General features: G+C 43.6%; 1 protein-coding gene across 1 annotated transcript in view; it reads right to left on the bottom strand.

Moving 5' to 3' along the window:
* Positions 1-3,059: 3,059 nt before the first annotated feature.
* Positions 3,060-24,803, bottom strand: part of LOC306917692 (dystrophin-like) — a gene marked incomplete at its 3' end in the record, with an annotated part of 361,506 nt that continues 339,762 nt past the window's right edge. Inside the window, exons 23-25 of the mRNA XM_079530601.1 lie at positions 23,617-23,745; positions 14,615-14,828; positions 3,060-3,205 (exon numbers count right to left, since the gene is read on the bottom strand). Coding sequence (XP_079386727.1) covers positions 3,060-3,205; positions 14,615-14,828; positions 23,617-23,745 — 489 coding nt within the window. The remainder of the gene's footprint in view (positions 3,206-14,614; positions 14,829-23,616; positions 23,746-24,803) is intronic.

Below are 24,803 nucleotides of genomic sequence, written 5' to 3' on the forward strand. Positions count from 1 at the left end.
CCGTAAAAGAAGAGGGAGCGTGGGATTGCACCGCTGGCGCTGCTGTTGTCGTGTGTATTTTAATCCATTTTGACCTGAGATCAGATTGTAAAAATGTCTTCTACATCCTGACAGTTTTCTGAAAAAGCTATGTTTCTATCGTCGTTCTTCGATTTTTCAAAAATAGAAGACCTACAAGTTCGTAGCGCGCCACTCGGTGGCGCGCTATGAGCTTGTAGATCTGCTATTTTTCAATAGCTAAAGCATAACATGATGCTAACACCAAAAGGGGTTCCCCCCCAGAATGGGTTAAACACAGCTGTAGACACCAACCCCGTCTACCTCATTAACTTCCAGGCCTATTGAGAACTCTAGTTTTCGCCGGCTGCCGGGCGCGGCTGCACTAATAACTTTCAGTTTGTATCAGTAAAAAAGGGACATCGAAGAGGAAGGATAGATTGGGACGGATCAACATGGGGCAGCGGTGGCCAAAGGGTTAGAGGAGCGCCCTTGTTGCCAAAAGGTTGCCGGTTCGATTCCGCGGACAGGCAGGAAAAATCTGGGTGGGGAAGTGATTGTCATCACACACCCAACACCGCTGAAGTGCCCTTGAGCAACTGCTCCCCCTGGAGCTGCTTAGTGGCCAACAGTATAAGACTGTGGTTGTACTGGTCAGCTCCCAGGTTTTAATGTGTGTGTGTGTGTGTGTGTGTGTGTGTGTGTGTGTGTGTGTGTGTGTGTGTGTGTGTGTGTGTGTGTGTGTGTGTGTGTGTGTGTGTGTGTGTGTTTCTATGTGCAGGGCGTTGCTGAAAATGAGCACCTGTGCTCAGCTACTTCCCTGGGTAAATAAAGATTAAAAAAAAACAAAAACATATGCAATGTCAGAACAGGTTCTGACTGGTCAACCGTCCGGGCACCTAGGGCTGCTGAGCCGGCCTGACGGCGTGCCGCGGGTTCGACTCCCGATCCCGACGGCCTTTGCCGTGTGTCTTCCCCCCCATCTCTCTCCCTATTTCCTGTCAGACTACTTTCAACCTATCAATAAAGGCAGAAAAAGCCAAAACATATCTTATCATTATACATCATCTCATGAACAACTGAATTTATGTGATTGGTTAGCTGATTTGCTCGTCTACATATGACGTAAATATTCTTACAAATATATTTGGCAGACATTTGACCTAATTTCTCCTTTCATTGTCAATGGCAAATATTGAGACGTGTGGGGACAAATATAGGAGGCGCCCCTCAGAAAAAGAACAGGTTCTGACATATATCCATGTATGGAGATCTAAGGGTTTGAGGTTTGAGGTCAGATGTAGAGTTGCTGGCCAATATTAATCGGTGGGATCTCCATATATGGGCTTAATTGCGACAGCAGGTCGCATTTACTACGACATCAGGGATCTCCATCCCTGATGATGTCACGCGATGTCACGAGACCTGGGCACCATATGGGGGCTTTCCCATATATGGGGATTTTGAGTGACTGACTGACTTTCATAGTAAAGTGGTCACAATAATAATAATAATAGCGATAGTAATAATAATACATTTAATTTGTCACGCACTTTATATTTGAAACAAATCTCAAAGTGCTATATTGAAAGAAAATGTAGACCACTAAATTTCCCAAAGAGAAATGCGCATATTTAATTCAGTTCAGGGATATAAAAATTAACGACCAGAGCGAGGGTACATAAAAAGCAGAGACAAATCAAACCCCGGGCCTATACGGTTGAATGTCAGTGTCCATTTAATAGTAGAAAATGTAACACCAGAACCATAAGGGGGACATTTCTACAATCTTGGAGGTAAAAAAACGATCAGATGAATATCAGTAAAACACAAAGTGCTGACTCGGCACGCGGAGTATTCACCAAACTGCTGATGTCACCGTCTGTACAGAGTCGACGGGGAGCAGATACGGTATCGTCTCTGTGGAAACCTTGTATGTCCAAAAAAACGTTACGTTTCGGGAGTCAAATTCACGCAGCGTTTCGTAGCGCTCGTCGATCTGCTATACTTTTGATGCTTTTGTGTGACACTGTGGCGTTATCAAGTAGAGCGTTAACTTAATTGACAAAAAAAGTAAGAGCAAAAACCACAACAAGTTAGATTATGGAGATGAGAGGTTTTTTTCCTGCCCCCCCGACAGCGTCGATATATGCAACCCAGCGGACTGGGAAAAAGCAAACTGACCCTTTGGTGGTTTTCTGAAAGCCCTGTGTACCGGAGAACTTTGCCAAACGACTTTTCCCTCGAGGACAATAAAGGAAATCTAATCTAAACGACACCACTTAAACACTATACTTCAGTAGTTGCACCGGATTCCAAATGTCTCTTTATTAGCCCTCCTTCCTCCTTATTTCCCTCAACATTAAATAACCTCGCCGAAAATAGCCGATCTACAAGCCTTAAAGTGTGCCGTATAATTTGGCCCCATAACAGTGCGCTATAGGCCCCCGGGAGATGGATTGCTGAGGTTGAGGGCCACTGCACCTATACCATCAGCTCCCAGTGCTTGCTGCACCCAAAGCCGTGTTACTCAGACGCTGAGTCGGCGGCGCCCGGGGATCGAATCCATGAACTTGTGGCAGCGGTGGCCTAAGGGTTAGAGGAGCGCCCTTGTTGCCGAAAGGTTGCCGGTTCGATTCCTCGGACGGGCAGGAAAAATCTGGGTGGGGAAGTGATTGTCATCACTCACCCCAACACCGCTGAAGTGCCCTTGAGCAAGGCACTGAACCCCCAACTGCTCCCCCTGGAGCTGCTTAGTGGCCAACAGTATAAGACTGTGGTTGTACTTGTCAGCTCCCAGGTGTGTGTGTGTGTGTGTGTGTGTGTGTGTGTGTGTGTGTGTGTGTGTGTGTGTGTGTGTGTGTGTGTGTGTGTGTGTGTGTGTGTGTTGTGTGTTTCTATGTGCAGGGTGTTGCCTGGGTAAATAAAGAATATTAAAACAAAAGAAAAGGCGAGAGCTCTTCCGACTGAGCTACACCGGACACATAACCTATACCTTACCTAAAGTGTTAAAACGTGTGTGCGGCGCGCCCTTGTGCGTCCACGTTGAACACGTGGCTTACCTGCACGTCGTTGAGCCTCTGCTCCATGATTGGATACTCGGTCACCGCCGTGGACGGGATGGCCAGCTTGGCCTCGCACTGCTGTAACCATGACAACAGCGTGGCGATGGTCTCCTTGTAGCGGGCGGGAGGCAGGCTCTCCAAGACTACACGCACGCACGCACGCACGCACGCACGCACACACAGACAGAGAGAATGATAAAGATGAATAATTAGCAAAAGACCCCATCAGTAAGCAATGTTTAATTTGATGACGTCTGTGAGGTTGATTCTAATGAATTAATCGCTGGGAGGATGTCATGGTATGTGAGGTTGGTTCTAATTAACCCATTTTGACCTGAGATCAGATTCTAAAAATGTCTTCTATATCCTGACAGTTTTCTGAAAAAGCTACGTGTTTCTATGTCAGTCGTTCTTCGATTTTTCAAAAATAGCAGACCTACAAGCTCGTAGCGTGCCACTCGGTGGCGCGCTATGAGCTTGTAGATCTGATATTTTTCAATTGCTAAAGCATAACATAATGCTAACACCAAAAGGGGTTCTCGCGCAAAATGGGTTAATTCATCTCTGGGTGGAGGTCATGGTATGTGAGGTTGTTTGTGCTGCGGTGTCAGCAGAGCACCTCCATGTGGCGCCACCGAGGGGGTCTGACAAGGCGGGGCTGTTTACTCGTAGACACTAACGACACATGGACGCAATTCAATTCGAGAGGCGTGATCGAGAGATACAGGGACTTAGGAAGAAAGAGAGATGTGGTGTATAGATCTGTCCGTCCGTCTGTCTGTCCGATCTACAGGCTCACAACGTGTCGCCAACACATCGCAATGTCAGCTTGTAGATGTGCTATTTTTTTGCCAAATATATTTGGTGTAGACAGAAAAAAAAACGGTCCAAGTACAGATGCAACTATAGCATCTAGTGCTGTGGTTCCCAAACGTTTTAGCCCGTGACCCGAGAGAGAAATGTGATGTCTCCCGCCGGGACCCAAACTAGTGAAAATAGCAGATCACAGCACGTCTATTTTCACATTTTCTGTGGAATTTATTTAGTTTTAATTTTAGTCATGAAATTCTTTGAAATAAATGGTTATTCACTCACGACGTCCAAGACTCTGTCTGCGACCCACTGTTGGATATATAATGACGTCAGATTAAAGGGGCATTCCACTCATTTTCAACATTTTACTATGTCATTAATATACCTTAGAGCTGTTGTGTGGAAATAATACAAAGTCCCCCCATTCTGTGTTTCCTAGAACTAGAGGTCTGAAAAAAAAATCATTAACATGGTGAAACACATCTTGATGACATCATCAAGATGTGTTTCACCATGTTAATGATTTTTTTCATAATTACAGTTCTAGGAAACACAGAATGGGGGGACTTTTTTATTATTTCCACACAACAGCTCTAAGGTATATTAATGACATAGTAAAATGTTGAAAATGGGTGGTTTTCCCCTTTAAGGTAAGAAAATGTTAGTCCGGAATTCTTCTTTAACCCATTTTGGGCGGGAACCCCCTTTGGTGTTCATTATGTTATAATTTAGCTATTGAAAAATAGCAGATCTACAAGCTCATCTACAAGCCACCGAGTGGCGCGCTACGAGCTTGTAGGTCTGCTATTTTTGAAAAATCATTAAAATGTGGCGCAAATCATTGAATATATATTTCAGAGCGAAATTTTTTAACGATAATATTTGCTTCTGGGGGGGTCCCTGGAACTACATATTTTGAGATGGGGGTCCGTGGCCCAATAGAGATAATTCTGGGGGTCCTTGACATGAAAAGGTTGAGCACCACTGACACAGAAAAAAGTTTTTCAGAAAAATGTTAGGATTTAGAAGCCTTTTTTTTATCGACCTCTATCCAAAATGGGTTAACACAACTTTTGCAATTTATATATCAATAAAAAAGACCTAAGGACGCCTATACACGTCCTTAGCACCTGTGGGTTTTATTCCCAGGACGTCACACGTCCTTAGCAAAATAAAAGTGTCAAGTGGTTAAATAGAGCGGTGGTATTGATTTGAAGTGAAACATCAATCATTCTGTAGAGTCGTCCGGCTGATGGAAAAGGGGAAAAAAAGAGTTCTTGTATCTACTTATTTTGGGGGTTGTTTTCCTTTATTTTCTGTAGCAGTCTATTCCCCCAGGTAAGGTTGCTGCTGTGACTCTATTATCCCATTCTGGGCGGGAACCCCTTTTGGTGTTAGCATTATGTTATGCTTTAGCTATTGAAAAATAGCAGATCTACAAGCTCGTAGGTTGTACGAGCTTGTAGGTCTGCTATTTTTGAAAAATCGAAGAACGACTGACATAGAAACATAGCTTTTTCAGAAAACTGTCAGGATGTAGAAGACATTTTTAGAATCTGATCTCAGGTCAGAATGGGTTATGCAGTGAAGGGGATGATGGGTATTCTCCTGTAGACTGCTATTGATTAGCGTATAGGATACAGTTTGGAATACAAGGCTGATTGCGTGTTTCCTGGTCAATACTCATCAGTTTCTCTGCCGTCCTAGGACGTGTGTGTGTGCGCGTGTGTGTGTGTGTGTGTGTGTGTGTGTGTGTGTGTGTGTGTGTGTGTGTGTGTGTGTGTGTGTGCCTCGCAGCCTGATCTGAACATGCTGCTTCATGCACGTGTGTGTGTGTTTGTTGTTGCACACGCGCGCGCACACGCGCACGCACACACACACACACACACACACACACACACACACACACACACACACACACACACACACACACACACACACACACACACACACACACACACACACACACACACACACACACACACACACACACACACACACACACACACACACACACACGCGCGCGGTAAGACCTCATCGTCTCTGTCGGGGCAGGAAACCTCACATGTCCAAAGCTGTCCAATTTTCCGAAATTTCCATGTCAACAGTTAGTAGCAAAAAAGGTCAGATCGGATAAGATTTGGATTTCGGGGAGTTCAAAAGAGTTCAATATTCAATATCAATATCAATATCCTCTTACAGTAGATCAGGAAATCAAAATCCAATACCCCCCCCCCCCCCTCTCCCCCCGCCAAAAAACCCAAAAACAAAATAAAAACACGATAACGCTGATCTCACCGGAGGGCTGCAGTGGATTAGCAAAGCAACTTTTACAATTACTTAAAAAGTGTCAATATAAATAAGGTTGTAAATTGAAAACAAAACATATTTTTTTATGGTTGATAAAGTTTTCATTTATCTTCATCTTTGGAGTACCTACGTACAGAGCATGGAGAATCTGGCTAAATGCCAGTGGAAATACCATCTCCAGGCCTCTTAGGTCTTCTCTGACCAATTACTTGTGTCCAGTCAACTGTCGCCGACTAAAGTTTAAGGGTGATCGTGAGCTGTCTCTATTGCTGCTCGGGGACCCTGGGAAGAGATTTTATTAAGTCATGCCCTTTCTTGTACACGTATATAAATCTCATCCTAACATTCAGCTTTTTTTTTTTAATTCGGTAGCGTATGAATCTCCATAAGATTCGCTGTGTTTGAATCACTTAAAGCCGGTCGCATCGTTGCTTTGGGTCAGAAAACTCCAATCTCCATATTTTAATTTATGTGTTCTTTGGTAATTTAACTGCCCTACTTGATCATAGCTCAGTGGCCTTGTGGTTAGAGTGTCCGCCCTGAAACTGGGAGGTTGGGGTTCGATCCCCGGCCGGGTCATACCAAAGACTGTAAAAAATGGGACCCAATGCCTCCCTGCTTGACACTCAACATCAAATGGTTGGATTGGGGGGTCAAATCTACTAATCAAATGATTCCCGAGCGCGGCACGGCTGCAGCTCACCGCTCCTTGGCTGTGGCTCACCACTCCAAGAGATGGGTCAAATGCGGAGAACAAATTTCACTGCGGTTACGTGTGTGACAAATCGTACGACTTTGACTTTAGTATAGCGTCGAGTAGCAGATCTATGAGCTCGAAATGCTGCCTCGAGCTTGTTGATCTGCTAGTTTTTAATTTGAATCCGGACAAGTAACAAGTTTTGGACGTATGAGGTTTCCTTTGGACTTTGCCGAGTCCCACAGGGGTCTATACTAGGTCCCCAACTTTTTTCTTTTACCCTATAGTCTACAACCAAATCTCTGAACTGAATGTTCACTCTTCGCCTACTGTTATGACACGGGCAGAGGGGATTATTTAACTGGTAGGGCATTGGTTCTCAAAGTAAATCAGTTAATATTGCATCCCAATCATTTCAACCACTTTATCCATATTTTATACTTTGGCTATTCAAACCTAGCAGATCTACAAGCTCATACATGCAGTAGCGCGTCCCTTCATGCCGCGTCACTTCTGCCTTTGAGACGTAGTGGAGTAGAAGTATAACGTACTGAAACTTGGACATTCTGTAGGCCTACTCAAGTACTGTCAGAGACTTTTGACAGTACCTCAAAAACTAGTGCGTATTTTCCACCGCGTCACCTATTCACCATGTACCCAAATAGCCCCGAGCCACAATTACATAAATGCTTTCAGCCCTGTGTACTGCAGTACTTAGACCTTGATTGTAAATTAGATGTTTTGGGGAAACTTTAATTTGACTGTAATCATCATGCGCGGATTGGATTGCAAGCAGCACCGAAGAGTAAGACGCGCCGAAGACGCCGTCCTCAGCACTTTTGCACTTCCGTGGCTAAAGCACCTTGACAACACGACGGCTCTAATGTTATTTATCGATTTCACAACAGCGTTTAATACTGTGGACCTACTGAGCCCTACAGCATTATCGTCGCTGTCGGGTGTAAACCTCATATGGTCCAAAACTGTTAACTTCTCACGATTCAAATGATAAAAAAAGGAAAAATAGCAGATGTAGTGTGACGAAGTAGGGCGTTCATTTCTAAGAAAAAGAATCGCACCCATGTGAACCGAGTGGTGCAACTATACGTATTGTACTGTATTAGCGGTACTACTCGTATTGTACTGTACTGTACTGTACGGGTGAGCGAAGACACCCCCACTCAAGATTGTGGTAAATAAAATGGTAAATGGTGCATTTATATAGCGCCTTTATCCAAGGTGCTTTACATTCACACACCGATTGCGGCGGAAGCCATGCAAGGTACCAACTAGCACATCGGGAGCAATTTGGGGTTCAGTGTCGAAGGACACTTCGACATGTAGACATGAGGAGCCGCCGACCCATGGATCATTGGACGACCTGCTCTACCTCCTGAGCCACAGTCGCCCTCGTCCCTGGCCTGCTATTTCCGTACTCGGACGGACGGACAGACCCAGCTATAGGGACACACATTGCTGTCTATAGCAGTGGCTAGCACCACTCAAAAAGTTAAATGGCGTTAAGAGGTTTCTGCCTGGTGACAGGCAGCGACAACATGCTCTTAGAGACGCTGAAGGACATCAGTTATACTCTGTAGCCTGACTGGATGCTTGTATTCTTTTCGAAACAGAACAGGACACGGCCAAGTGAAGGTCAAACAAGACTGCTGCCACTGGACCAGACACAGCACGGTACTGGAGTGAGATTATCCCATTTTGCGCGGGAACCCCTTTTGGTGTTAGCATTTATGTTATGCTTTAGCTATTGAAAAATAGCAGATCTACAAGCTCATAGCGCGCCACCGAGTGGCGCGCTACGAGCTTGTAGGTCTGCTATTTTTGAAAAATCGAAGAACGACTGACATAGAAACATAGCTTTTTCAGAAAACTGTCAGGATGTAGAAGACATTTTTAGAATCTGATCTCAGGTCAAAATGGGTTAAGCTCTCTCCATTGTACACCGATAATGACTGCGAGGAAAACGACGCCCCGAGAATTAGTGTGCCGTTCGCTGACGATACTGCGATTGGAGAATGATAGACACCTTCCTCGAGCAGTGTTATACGGCGATATCAGGTCCCATTCTAAATGTCACCGAAAACACCTGCCGCTCTCCTCGACCGGCACGAGGTCAGTGACTGAGTGACCACGAGCCAGTGCTATAGTTACGCGTTGAGACCCGAGGCCGATTCAACAAATGTCTGTTGACAGTTTTCCGAAAAACGTCTGTTTCTATAACAGTGATGCTCAAATGTTTTCATGTCAAAGGACCCCCAAAATGATTTGTATTTCTCAAAATATTTCGTTCCAGGTACCCCCAGAAGCAAAGATTAGACTACAAAAATATATATTTTCACGAGGGGAGGCTTGGAGAATTTGGTGGCTTACATATGATCATGATTCATAATTTTGATGTACTGTATACTGGTTCAGGTTCAGGTTTATTTGTCATATGTATAGATACAGAGTATAAATACAACTTAAAAAAATAGCTAAAATTAAAAAAAATGACACAGATGCTTTCCCGGGTTCGAATGGGTCACAGACAGTGCTCCTGGCGAGGCGGACTCCTCTATCATCGGTGTGTAAAGTGCAGGGTTGAATGTGTTTCGAAAAGAGCTTTGAGGTCAGTAGTTGACTAGAAGTGTGATCCATAAAATGCAGTCCATTTACCATCGCAGTGTGGCTTGGCAGCCTTAGAACATTGCAACTCCAAAGGAGGCTCTGCCAGCGTGAACAAAAGCACTATTAAGGTAATAGGGAAGAAAGACCCAGGGCCCATTATTTTATTCTGACCTGAGTCATGAAAAAAGTAAAACACAATCATCGCAGCCCCACTTCACTGAATATGAAACATGATGAACCTCTGCCATCAGAAACGGTTGATTTATTCTTGATAGGACAGCAGCTCGTACACCGAAAAAATAGGCCATTTTTTGGTAGAAATAATGTAAGAATGAGTATAAATCAAAGCTCTGTGCGGTGTGAATCAAACCACTTGAGGCTGTATGAAATTTATACAGCCTCGAGTGGTTTGGTCGTACTCAAACGATTAAATCGTTTGTGGCACCCTCCATCAAGCCCGTTGAACTCTAATGATAAATTATGCATGCAAACTGTCCCCGCTTCAATGTGACACTGTGTGTGTGTGTGTGTGTGTGTGTGTGTGCGTGCGTGCGTGCGTGCGTGCGTGCGTGCGTGCGTGCGTGCGTGCGTGCGTGCGTGCGTGCGTGCGTGCGTGCGTGCGTGCGTGCCTGCGTGCGTGCGTGCCTGCGTGCGTGCCTGCGTGTAGTGTACTGTTATTGTTTGTGAGTATTGCGTCAGCGTGTTTGTGTACGTATGTAAGTGTGTGTGTGTGTGTGTGTGTGTGTGTGTGTGTGTGTGTGTGCGTGTGCGTGTGCGTGTGCGTGTGTGCGTGTGCGTGCGCGCATCGTGTACATATGTCTGTGTGTCGTGTGCACTTGAATTTCAATCAGCGTGGCACACAACAGTAACGGTGATCGATACCGCCACACTACAAAGAAAATAGCCCACGACGCCGATACGAGACATTTGCATGACATTAGCATTACAAAAGACAGACAGCTCGCGTGTCTCGGATCGTTTTTAACCCGTTTTGATCAGATTCTAAAAATGTCTTCTAACATCCTGACAGTTTTCTGAAAAAGCTATGTTTCTATGTCAGTGGTTCTTCGATTTTTCAAAAATAGCTCATAGCGCGCCACTCAGCGGCGCGCTATGAGCTTGTAGATCTGCTATTTTTTCAATAGCTAAAGCATAACATAATGCTAACACCAAAAGGGGTTCCCGCCCAAAATGGGTTAATGTCCACGCCGGAGCGTTCGTTTTTCCTCGAGGAAGACGGAAGGAAGGACGTATCTAATTTATTACAGTAACCCCGCCGTCAGGTCCAGTGTGGGAGACTAATTATAGCAATCCAACGCCCTCCGCAGGACAGGAAGCATAATGGCAGAACAATTAATCACTTAATTTAATTTCGTCTAATCACTTGGACCACTTAACCCATTTAGCCCTGACGTCGAAATAAGAAAAACGTTGGCTCTGAAAGAATATATATTCAAAGATCTGTGCCGCATTTTTACGATTTTCAATTTTCACTCGGTGGCGCGCTATGAGCTTGTAGATCTGATATTTTTCAATAGCTAAAGTATAACATAATACTTAGTTAAAACACCAAAAGGGGTTCCCGTTCAGAATGGGTTAAGCCCTATGCACCTTCGCTGTGTGACAAATTGGCCCCTTTTCCACCGGTTCAGTTCAGAACCGGTTTTTAGTCCATGAACCAGACCCCCAAAATTGAGAACGTTAATTATGAATTGAGTGGGCAAAACCATACCTATATTAAATTGTTTATAGGTTCAAAATAAGTAGATGAATGTACTGTATGATAACCCTTCCACAGGAGTAGCTATTTCATATTTATCACACATTTTGTCATTTTCACCTACAGTAGGCCTATGTATACGTGATAGGTGAATACAGTAGGCAAAAAATGTAATTAAAGCGCAAATAACATGCATTTTAAAACTGCTTTTAATATTTAATATCATATTGTCTATGTCCCTCAAAGTTATTTCTAATGGTTTGAGCCTCAATCACCACTCTGATATAACCAGCCCTTGTCATTTCTTTCTGGACTTTGAAAGCAGTTTTAGCTGCAGTACCACAATGTCCTGAGGTGGTGGGGGTGCTGATATGCAGATAATTTAATATTTGAGTCATTATAATACTGATGCTAGATAAAACCAGGCTGGTTTCCATTCCATGCCAGCTTGGAAAATCAACAATGGTGGACATTGTAAACAAAGTGGAAATGCAAATTTGGAACTGAAGACTAAAGAAGATCACTATTAAAGGGGCATTCCACTCATTTTCAATAAAATGTAATATTGAAAGACCAGAAAAATCCCAAATAATTAAAGTTTACTTTATTAAAACAAACATATTTTGCGGCTCCAGATAGAATTGTAATACGTTGTTGGGCCAAAAATGGCTCTTCTGATAATAAAGGTTGCCTACCCCTGCCCTACAGTATATGGGGTTCCCTTCTCACCTGCACTTATTTCTGCATGTCTTTTAATAATGTACAAAATCCTTTTTGTACTGTTTCTATGGTGCGAATAAAATACAACTAAAACTAAAACTCACAGAGCCAAAACATCAGACAGTTTCAGCGTCTAGTCGGGACACACTGGGCTGTTGACGATGATGACAGCGGTTTGTTGGTAGAGTCAACAACACCTTCACAACGATAGCCTATACCTGCAACATTTATGTCACGGAACAGACCGATGTAGCAGCGAGCACACCACAGTCACTCACAGGTGGCGTCGTCCTTCACCGCGCGCGAGCAATGACATAAAGGCTGTTTTTCTGAATAAGTAGACAATGCTGAAGTTGTATCATTCAGTTGGTGGGGGGGGGGGGGAGAACATTCTAGAGTTACAAAACACACTTGTATATTCCACTCTCATTGATTCACTCCTTTTCTCTCTCTCTCTCTCTCTCTCTCTCTCTCTCTCTCTATAGACCTTATAGCCCTCATTTACAATGGCGGCCCTATACGTGTTTGTTTTATTTCACCAAACACTGACTCAGATGATGTATCGACGTGTTATTCATTTCAGGGAAGGCAGATTGTATTGGCCGCATTCGGCAGAGTTCACAGAGTAGTTTGGAAGATTTCAAAGAAAACTAAACGCACGCACGCACGCACGCACACTGCGCACGCATGCACGCACAGTGGCGAATATATCGACGGTGCAACCGGTGCAATGCACCCAGCAGCGCCCCCAAGGGGCCCATGAAGGGGGAAGAAGAAGAAGGAAAAAAAAGAGTCAAGACGACGGGTGAAAGCCTGGTTTCAGGGGCTATCGGTCGCAGGAAGAGTAACATTAAGGATGACTGGTTTATAAACAGCTTCAAGTCCATATGATACTACTTCCGTGTTGCATAACAGTGACATCACTGTCCACTCCTTCTTGGTATCTATCAGATCGCTTAACCCATTGTGGGCGGGAATCCCTTTTGGTGTTAGCATTATGTTATGCTTTAGCTATTGAAAAATAGCAGATCTACAAGCTCATAGCGCGCCACCGAGTGGCGCGCTATGAGCTTGTATAGGTCTGCTATTTTTGCTATTTTTTCTGCTATTTTTGAAAAATCGAAGAACCACTGACATAGAAACATAGCTTTTTCAGAAAACTGTCAGGATGTAGAAGACATTTTTAGAATCTGATCTCAGGTCAAAATGGGTTAAGTACAGTTCAAAGACGGTACAATGGCACGAAAGATGGTACAATGAAACATATTTTATTTTTTAGGGGACCTAAACAAAATATTTGCACCGGGGCCCATTTGCCAGGTCCATTCGCCATTGCGCACGCACGCACGCACGCACGCACGCACACACGCACGCACGCACGCACGCACGCACGCACGCACGCACGCACGCAAGTGCTTAGTGCCCAAAAAAGCCAGCAGTGTGCCGCCTCATCCCGACATGCAGAGGCGTGAGTGAGTGAGCGAGCGAGCGACGGAAAAGTGATTAAAACTCATTTATTTCAATCACACCGACTGTCCCGATGGCCCGCCGCCTGCAGCTCAAGACGTTCATCACCCCCTCCTCAATATTCGTTCCGCCATGTCTCCCAAGTTGAAGGAGCTTTCCGGGGGGTATACGCATCCCACACTGGGATCAATTGGCTTTTTTGCCGAGCTGCATATCCAGTACCACTAAAGCAGGGGTGGGCAACTGGCGGCCCCCACCTTCACTTAATGCGGCCCGCAGGTTAATATCAGAATACTGATATAGTATTGATTTCAGCTGTTGCAATTCCAAACATGCAAACATGACCTGCTTTAATTATACTTAACACCATGGAAGCCCGGGGCGGAGTTCTCCGTCAAGTTCAAGGTCATGGTCAAGTGCCCAAGCCGGAGATTGATAAATAGGACGGAGATTAATGATATCAAAACCGATCGCATCGCTCTAGAGCCTTGGAGCACTTGTTGCCCATTCCGATGACGTGTCAAAAAGTGACACGTCATCGAAAATGTTCCCTGCCAGTTTAGCGGACGAAAACGAAAATCTTAAAACGATCATAACTCCCGATCTAAATCATCCCGTCTAATTCTGAAAAAATATCCTGTGTTTGACGGCCTTCCGCGGTCCAGTCGCTAGTCGCGATAGATTTATGCTTGTCTCCCGTTGTTGTCGATCGACTCTAGAGTGGTGTGGCTATTGTTAGCTGCTACACAGACATGCACAGCAACTGTCGGTGCGCCGGTAAAAGTGGTCCGTGTGCTATAGATGATGGGCACATGGATGAAATGGATTAAATAGTTCCGGGCTACTAAGGTGTTGACTGCCAATGACGAGATTCTCGTCATGATGTGTTTTCAGTTGTTTACAGTAGAGGGCGCTCTAGCGCTAGCCTGTGAATGATCCCCAGGATCAGCGACGAAGGGTACACCCAGAAACCATGTGATCGTTGGGTCTTATGATCAAAATAATTACTGAATGTCGAAAACCTAAATTTGCGGACAAGACCAAGTCTTGACATAGTCCGGACATATTGATGCACGCACCGGTTAGTGGTTTAAATGTATGTGTGCGTGCGGTGTGTGTGCGGTGTGTGTGTGTGCGTGCGGTGTGTGTGTGTGTGTGTGTGTGTGCGTGCGTGTGGTGTGTGTGTGTGTGCGTCCTCACTCAGTTTAAGCTGCCTCTCTCTCTCCCTCAGCTCCTCCAGCACCGTTTCAAAGTGCTCCTTCAGCGCCTCCACGTCCGCGTCCAGGAAGGTGGCGTCAAGGTCCGCCCCCAGCTCCGCCCCCTCGCCATCCCGCTGGCCCTGCTTCAGCGCCGCCAGCGCCTCCTCCAGGCGGGTCACCTGCGGCTGCACCGCCTCCAGCCGCGCCACCTCCTCCTGCGTTGGAGAGGAGAGGAGAGGAGAGGAGAGGAGAGGAGAGGAGAGGAGATTCCGTTGACTAAGATGAGCTGTGATGACTAAAACTAACTAAAACTAATATACTGACAATTTCGTCAACAGATAAAAACTAGACTAAACTAGACCTCGTGCCGTTTACATTTGTGACTAAAGAAATTACGCGTGTCGGTAATTCAATTTTCAACGAGAGGTGAACGTGACGCAATGCATGCTCGTTTTGTGCACGCGCCCGCGGGCGACTACTAGGCCTGGATTGTGGTCAGCTTTTTTGTCCCGCGCTACGCAGCCCTGGCCGCGCCCCTCATGAGCAGACGCGTCGCTGATCCGCAGGTTCAAACGCCCGAGTCACTCGCTCTCCGCGTCTGAAATTTCGAAGAAAATAAATCTGTGTGTGAACAATACGACAGATCACTGCTAACCCATTTTGATCAGATTCTAAAAATATCTTCTATATCCTGACAGTTTTCTGAAAAAGCTATGTTTCTATGTCAGTCGTTCTTCGATTTTTCAAAAATAGCAGACCTACAAGCTCGTAGCGCGCCACTCGGTGGCGCGCTAAGAGCTTGTAGATCTGCTATTTTTCAATAGCTAACACCAAAAGGGGTTCCCGCCCAAAATGGGTTAAGAGAGAAATGTTGTCTTCTGGCATTGCCAGTCCCATTCCGTGTCGTGCCAAATTAAATCCTCAATACTCATCACATAGAGCTGCTTGTAAAACAACCCCGAAGAGAGAAATCTAAACCACTTAGGAATTGCTAATCCTTCACAAACAAGCTCGTCTCTTTTGAGTCGCGTCGTGTTAACACTGTGAAACATAATTATCAACGCTGTCGGGGAAGAAAGCTCGTATCTCCTCGACGTCCTCGTTTCAACTTTTAAACTTATTTTTTTTCGTCACTTAAAGCGATATTTCACTTTCAATGTCTGGGGTCATTTGAACGTCTACTCTGGGTTTAGTGTTCCCCTCCAGACAGTTTTTTAAGTTGCTTGATACAATACTTAGACATTCGATATTTATTGTATCATTTATTTTTAATAATCTTTTTGGGTGATAAGAAGAAAGATACACTGAGTATCTGCTCGGTACATGAGTTATACTTGTATTAAGTTTCGGTCCATCTGGACCTTCTTTTTTCCCCAAAAAGATTATTGCCTGAAGGCAATAATCTTTTTGGGAAAAGGGAAATAAAAATTATAAAATAAATGAAAATAAATGAAAGAAGCAATCAAAAAAAGCACGGCCCCCTCATGCATTAGAAGGAGGACTGTGAAGGCATCAGTCACCAGGACTGTTTTAACAGTTAACTAAAAGTTTGAAGCTCAGCGCCAAGCTTGTAGATTGGCTATTTCACTGCCCAGGTGATGGTCGTTAATTGATGCTCATTAATACATCAAGGAAGGCAATTATGTTTCTGCACTGTCAAATAGGTCTACATCTATCCTAAGATGCCACATGTTAACTCGAGCTAGGTTTAAACAAGAAAGCTTGTTTACAGTTGTTGCACAGAAATTAAGTAATTTTACATGAAAAGTAATGCTACTTTTGCAATGTAGTTAAATCAAAATTGTGAAAAAAGCTTGGGGGGGGGGGGGGGGGGGGCGGGGGGGGGGGGAAGATAAATCATTAAAAAAAAAAGTTTTTTGGTCATTTGTCTGGAAAATAATTGTGTTGAAAATATCGTGAAAATCGTATCGTGAACCTCATATCGTGATACGTATCGTATCGTGAGTTGAGTGTATCGTTACATGCCTAGCTATTTCCGATTATTTTTTGTCTCTGAAACATTTCCGTTCTATTTCTTGCAAAGTAAACACTCTCTTTCTGGACATACAAGGTTTCCACCCGACAGTGACGACATGAACGCTCAACGATTGAGCTGGTGATTCAGTACTCATGAGAACATACTGTATGTACTGCACACACACACACACACACACACACACACACACACACACACACACACACACACACACACACACACACACACACACACACACACACACACACACACACACACACACACACACACACACACACACACACTTGTACAGTGGTGGCTTTGGTTACAACAACAAAGAAACAAAGAACGTGTAAACAAATCAAACATTTAGATATGGGAGCCACCTCTCATCAGGAGCAGAGGACCACCGATGCAGCTCATGAATAGATATTGTCAGTGGTGGAAAAAGTACTCAATTGTTTTACTTAAGTAAAAGTACCAATACTACAATTAGACATAGTACAAGTATGGAATTGAAAATGTACTTGAGTAAAAGTACAAAAGTATCGGCATCAAAATGTACTTAAAGTACTAAAAGTAAAAGTATTCATATTGCAGAATGTCCCATTTCACAAGTTCAAAATGTGTAGAAAATCTATTGAAAATAGCCGATACAAGCTCACAATGCGTCGCGTTGTGACACATTGTGATCTTGTAGATCGGCTATTTTCCAATGGCCGAAATGTATAGGGTTAAAGTGGTTAGTTAATGTATGTTTTCTAATCAAAAGTAACTAAAGTTTTCAAATAAAAGTACAGATTTTGGCTCCGAGATGTAGTGGAGTAGAAGTAAAAGTACTGGAAATTGGAAATACTCAAGTAAAGTACAAATACCTCAACATTTTACTTAAGTACAGTACTTAAGTAAAAGTACTTAGTTACTTTCCACCACTGGATATTGTGAGCAAGTAAGTCGAGGCCAGCTGGTGATTGGTGTACTGATGAGAACTGATTAAAATTAAAGACGCACGTCCCACACATTGTGTTTAACGCGTTAAGATTGTCAATTGAGATTGTGGCTGTATTTTAGCCACTTTAACCATTATTTTATACTTTCGCTATTCAAAAATAGCAGATATACAAGCTCATACACAAGCTTGTAGAGATAGATATTTGTGACCAGGTCTAGCAAAATGGTCCTCATCTCGCCTATAATGAAAAGGCAGAAAATCTAAAATAAACTTGATTTGGTTTTTTTGTGATTTTCTTTTGTTTTTCATATTAACACAGCTTGAATGTTGAAGAAGGTTTTCATTCCAACAGATTATTGATTTGGGCAAATGAAATGTATACATTTATAAGTCAAAGTAGGCTAGCCAGCTCTAGGTGTTGAAATGTTGTGAACATTCAAAGGGGATTTTCTCAGCTTTGGGTAAAACGGCACAATCATTTTAAAATGGTCATATCTCCTTCAAATATTTTCCAATTTCATTGAATGATACATCATAATGAAAGCTTACATTCTGTAATTTAATAATCTGTAAAAAACTGAAAAATTACTCTGGTCGAGATGAGGGCCTATTTGCCAGACCCGGTCACAAATGTGTGCAAAGCTTTGAATATATTATTTTAAAGCAAGCATTTTTTAACTCAAATCTTTGCTTCATGGGTGTCCCTGGAACACAATGACTTTGAGATGGGGGGGATCGGAGGCCAAATACTGTCTACTTTTGGGGGTCCTTGACATCGAATAGTTTGAGCAAGACTGACATATTGTAGAAACATAGGTTTTTCTGAAAACTGTTAGGCCTCACTCAGACCTTTACAGCGTTGTATGAATGTTGTGAGTGTCATGGCCGCCCCAATGCATTTCCAATGGAGGTCACATGGTCTGTTGTAAGGCTTTCAGCTGTGTTTCGACTGCCCCCTCCCCCTCACACAACACAAATGTTGTGTCAAACCATGTGACTCCCATTGGAAATGCATTGGGGCGGCCATGACACTACACAACATTCATCCAACAAGCATACAGCAATGCAGTAACGGTCTGAGTGAGGCCTTAGGATTTAGAAGACATTTTGTGTACCGAGCACATGAATAAATAATAGAAATTGGAAAGCGACATCAACATACACCCACTCAGTGTGCTGTTTCAAGAGGCATATAAAGCTGAGCTGTAGTGGCTATGATTACTGACCTTTAACCCATTTAGGCCCGACGTCGAAATAAAAAAAAACGTTCGCTCTGAAAGAATATATATATGCAAAGATTTGTGTCGCATTTTTACGATTTTTCAAAAATAGCAGACCTACAAGTTCATAGCGCGCCACTCGGTGGCGCGCTATGAGCTTGTAGATCTGCTATTTTTCAATAGCTAAAGCATAACATAATGCTTTAAAACACCAAAAGGGGTTCCCGCCCAGAGTGGGTTAACACAAACAATGTGCATAAAAACAACATTTCCGTAATCTAAGTAAGGCTGCGCGCCAGATCTTCAAGAAAGGCTATCGATGCCCATTTCTCAAAAACATAATTACTATTCTCGGGAGCGATACAAGTACAACAGCTACATTTTGTCATACTTAACCCATTCTGGGCGGGAACCCCTTTTGGTGTTAGCATTATGTTATGCTTTAGCTATTGAAAAATAGCAGATCTATCACCGAGTGGCGCGCTACGAGCTTGTAGGTCTGCTATTTTTGAAAAATCGAAGAACGACTGACATAGAAACATAGCTTTTTCAGAAAACTGTCAGGATGTAGAAGACATTTTTTGAATCTGATCTCTAGTCAAAATGGGTTAATACTAGATCTTATACCATTATAATGTACGTATAATGCATGTCTTCTAGCAACACCAAGAACCACCTCTATCACTTTTAGATGTTGTTTAATAATATAGAAAAAGGTGTTTTCTTTGCATAGTGTGAAAAGTCTACAGCGAAAAATGTGCTCTTATACTTAGTAATCTAGCCGTGAGTTACCTTTGTACTTGGTGCACTCTTTGTTCCCCCTGCACAACATCTCTTGGCCAATAATAGCAGATCTACAACTTTATTATATCTTTTTTTAAATATATATTTTTTACTACCAAAGGGATTAGCTGGATTAGGGATCATCATTTATTCGACTCATCGTGTTTGTATTACATCCACTACGATCATCGCGTATGGAAAACTGGTCTAACCATTTTAAAAATCTTCTTGGTAAGGAGGCCAGACTTCCAGAAGCCTGCACTCTACAGGTTTCAGATATGCTGAACATCAATACATCCCCATTTACCATCAATATAGCAGCCACCAAACAATTGAAGTCATCTAAAGCTTTTGGTCCAGATAATATTCCAGTGTTGATCTGGAAAAATAATCTATTGCTCAATCTCTGCAATTCAACCTTCAACGATCAACGATCATAATTAGTATTGTGTTGTAATGGGCAGCGGTGGCCGAACGGTTTGCGGAGCGGTCTTGTTATCGGAAGGTCGCCAGTTCGAATCCCCGGACCGGCACGTTAAAATTACCACCGCTGAAGTGCCCTTGAGCAAGGCATTGAACCCCTACCATGAAATGTTCTATGAGCAGGGTCTGGCTGTAAACAAGCATCTCGAGCTTAGTCCATTCACCCTGGGTAAACAAAGAACTTTGCTTTGCTTTGTTTGTTGTTGACAGCAAAGTCTTGTGGGAATATGATGCCACACACAGCCAACATTGCACTGCTTGTACCGTACCTGCACTAGTGAGTTAGTGATAAATAACAGAACCATAACCCATTTAGACCTGATTCCGATTCTACAAAATGCCGTCTCAATGTTCTGGGGAGGGAAGCCGCCCGGGCGGGGAGGGTGATAACGGTCATTGTACATATACTCCCACCTACAGGCTGGGAGGAGGACGGCACCTGTCAGCAGGGAGTGTTGGGCGGGAGTGAGTAGTCCTCCCGGTGGGGGCTCCTCCTCACTGGCAGGTGAGCCAGTGGGATACAACAGCGGTCGTCAACACACGAAATGTGTGTGGGAGGAATTCATTGGCATAACGACTACAAAAGGTGTAAAAATAATTGGCTACTCTAAATTTAAAAATGAAAAAGAATAATTCAACACTTTCAAGATTTTTACAAAAATGTTCAAAAATATCAGCTGTACAAGCTCACAGTGCGGGTCTGTTCTAAATCCGAAGAGTTTTCAGAAAAAACCTATGTTGCTATACTGTATATAACTAAGCTCTAAAATGACACGGATGCTTTCTCGGCTTTAACGGGTTAAAGAGAGTTCAGCTCCTTGATAAGAGGCTTTATTTTAACCCATTCTGGGCGGGAACCCCTTTTGGTGTTAGCTATTGAAAAATAGCAGATCTACAAGCTCATAGCGCGCCACCGAGGGTCTGCTATTTTTGAAAAATCGAAGAACCACTGACATAGAAACATAGCTTTTTCAGAAAACTGTCAGGATGTAGAAGACTTTTTTAGAATCTGATCTCGATTCAAAATGGGTTAAACTCAGCCTGCTCTACTGAAGTATTGAACAAAACTCCTCCGCCGGTCTCGTGGCGCTGCCAGCACGACGACAGCTAAGCTCACTCTCATGTTTTTCTGAGACAGTTCCGTCTCTTTGTTGTTGCTGTAAATGGAGCGGTTTAATCTAGCCTTCAAAGTTTCCCCCACTGTTCCAATTATTATTATTTTTTTGGTCTGTGGGGGGTGTGGGGGGGGGGGGGGGAGTCTCTCAATTCTCATGTTGGCATTCTCAGACAAAGTGAACAGTTAAGGTCTCTGCACACTGCTTTGTTTTTCGGATTTTTAGCAGCGTTTTTTCCGCCGCTTTTCCGAAAAAAACGCGTCCAGTCTGCAAGGACGTCCTTTACTTGTGGGTTTACTTCAGCTAAAAATGAGTTGAGATAAAAATGGATTTGAGAGAAGATCCAGGAACGGTGTCTGTTTAGCTGCATTACTTTGACAGACACCCTTTGACCTTGTAGAACAAAAAAATCACACCCGTGTGAACTGAGTGGTGTAAGGTCTTATATAGACTGATCAGCTGTGGTCTGACGTAATGTCTGACGTAATGAAATCACACCCGTGAACTGGGTGACCATAGCAACCGTGCTCATTTTTTGAGCACAGACAGACAGACAGACAGACAGACAGACACGTAAACTAACAAAGCCAGTCGTAGGAGTGGTTTACACCACTCAAAAATGATATATTATGGATAACTTTTACTTCTACTACTGCCTAGCCTTACTGCTACTACTACTACTACTACTACTACTACTACTACTACTACTACTACTACTACGTACTACTACTACTACTACTACTACTACTACGGCTGCTGCTACCACAACTATCACAACTGCTGCTATAACAGTTATAAATTCAAAGATTAAAAGCATCAGTCAGATAGCCTCCATGTGGACTGAACTTCTCACACCGCGTCGGGTGGCTAGAGTCTATACTGACTGTGTGTATATAGTGGTTTTCAGAATGGTCTTTCACCAGTGGTCCAGGGAACACCAGTGGTCCTATAGGGGGTTCCAGGTGGTCACCGGCTAAATGATGGAGAGTTGGTAACCAAATGGACCCTTATACTTATAGATCTTTAACTCTTGAGAGCGTAAAATAAAACCAAATTCTGATTTCGGTAACAAAAAAAATATTCTTTAGTTTTTGGGTCTGTGAGGCTAAGGGCTTCATTTTCGTCACCGCTAAACCCCTTATCCCTAAACTTCTTTGCCTTTTTTTACTATTTTGCTAAACATTTTCAAATAGTTAAAAAGGCCAGTCTACAAGCTCACAACGTGTCAATGTAGATTGGCTAGTTGAACTATTCAAAAATGTTTTTCAAAATAGTAAAAAAGAAGTTTAGGGATAAGGGGTTTAGCGGTGACGAAAATGGAGCCCTAAATCTCAATCAAATGGTGGTCCGTGGCTCAAATGCCGAATGGCCTTCATATGAAACGGGTTGAAAACCACTGGTATGTAGTATGTCTGTACAGTATGTTGTTATGCATATAATGAAGTGAATGAACAGACATGTGGATACTTACAGCCAGGAGCTGAGGTGAACAGACACGATGGCATGAAGAAGAACAGACACACACACAAGTCAAAACACAACATGAAGCCACCGCAAGATACTCTTTATCTCTATGCGTATGCGGGGGGGGGGGGGGTTATACAAAGGGGCCAGTGAGGCTATTCAACGTTGAAGCTCTGGGCCCTAGTGGTAGGAGGAGGGACTACAGGCGGACCCGTGGATTCATGACCGGGAAACCCCGTGCAGCTGGGCTTTAACATTGAGCGCTCGGTTGCACTTCCGCATTTGACCACCAAAATTTGGTGGTCAAATGCGGAAGTAGACGTTCTGAGACACTGCTTAGAGTTCTCAACAGGCCCTGAAAACGATCTCGTATAATCTCTCTTGTCTCTGTGACGAATCTGCCCACAGGAAAATAAAATCCCCGGTGGAGATCGGTTCTGGCACTCCTCAGTTTGAATTACATTTCGCTCACCCCAGAATTGCGGGTGACCAATCAAAGAGCCCACTATTCAAAATGAGACTTATTTGCTCTGACGTTGGAATCTGTTTGTAAAAACCGCGCCCCTTGGAAATAAATCTTCCACACCGAAGATCCAGACTAAATATCTACGCAATGATATTAATCTGGCCATGCCAAGCTAGCAGGAATGGCCTACAGTATTATATGGGCGGGAACGCCTTTTGGTGTTTTAACTAAGCATTATGTTATACTTTAGCTATTGAAAAATAGCAGATCTACAAGCTCATAGCGCGGCACCGAGTGGCTCGCTATGAACTTGTAGGTCTGCTATTTTTGAAAAATCGTAAAAATGCAGCACACATCTTTGAATATATATTATTTCAGAGCGAACGTTTTTTTTATTTCGACGTCAGGCCTAAATGGGTTAAAGTTGTGTAAATGGAATTGGTGTGACATTTACAAAGCTCAGGCCAGGAGCAAAATAACTTATTTCTTTCTTGCTTGCTTTCTTGCTTTCTTTCACACAAGACACAGGGGGTCGACATACTGACCCTGCAGCGGTCCAGCTGTATCTTGAGGGGCTCGGCTTCGCAGGCGGGCGGCGCCTGCACCTTGAGCCAGTTCTCGCTGATGATGACCGCCTGCTCGCACTGCTCGTACAGGCTGTAGTAGGCCAGCACCTGGAGAGAGTGCACGCACACGCACACACACACACGCGCGCACACACACATTTGTATTACGATACTTGAAGTCCAGGGGTGCCTCAGAATACTTTATCAATGTCACACGCGCTTTACTTGGTGCGTGTGACGCGTTGTGCGCTTGTAGATCTGCTATATTTGGAGAATGTTCCCCCCCCAGAATAGGGATGCTGCTGGGGTTTTTAAGTGGTTAAACGGCAAGTATAACTATTATTTTCAGCCCGTCCTCCTAACGGAAACTGACGGGTTGTCCTCGTGACATACTGTATCTTTGGGGGAGAAGGACGCACATATGTGGCCAAATTTGACTGAGGGACTGCCATTGGATTCTTTTTTTTTAATCATAGCTTCAAATCGACATATCGGTTGTTCAGTTTGACCCACCAGTTTTGGAGATATGGCTTATAGAGTAATGTCTTGCACTTCTGTGGACTCTAGCTACATGTTTAAGCATTTATTTCAGCTCTAATATTTATTTCAGACAGTATGTGAAGAGTCTGCCTGTGCTAGTAACTCATTTTGGAAAAAAATATAAATAAATTCAGTTTTTCTCCTCTGGTGAAAATCTGGTCACATATTTACGTATAACCGTCAATAGTAAGTAACAATGCAATTGGGGGGTGCCGTGGGTGATACTTGCAGGGGTGGGTGACCTACTGCTGGTGTAGACATCCGGGCAAAGCCTGATGCACGGCCGTGGATTCGAACCTACAACCTGGGCAGGCACTTTTTTACCACAGCCCCAGCCGCGAGAGCTTTCAAAATGTCAACTTAGTGGTAACTTATCCACTCACACCCTCTATACTTGGTTAAAAAAAAGAGTATCATAGTTGCAACTGTACCTTCACCGTCTACGCCGAATCTCTACTTGAGTACAATTTTTAGTTTTTATTTATTTATTTATTTTTTAAATAAAAACCGAAGTACTGAAGTATATCCAATTATATGAGGATAGGTTGAAAATGGGTGAAGTCATAATTTAAAGGACCACTTCAGAGTCCACTTGGTCCTCACTAATGTTCATGATGAAATACCAC

The sequence above is a fragment of the Electrona antarctica genome (assembly GCF_951216825.1).
Source record: "Electrona antarctica genome assembly, contig: SUPER_24_unloc_1, whole genome shotgun sequence".
Taxonomy (NCBI): Eukaryota; Metazoa; Chordata; class Actinopteri; order Myctophiformes; family Myctophidae; genus Electrona; species Electrona antarctica.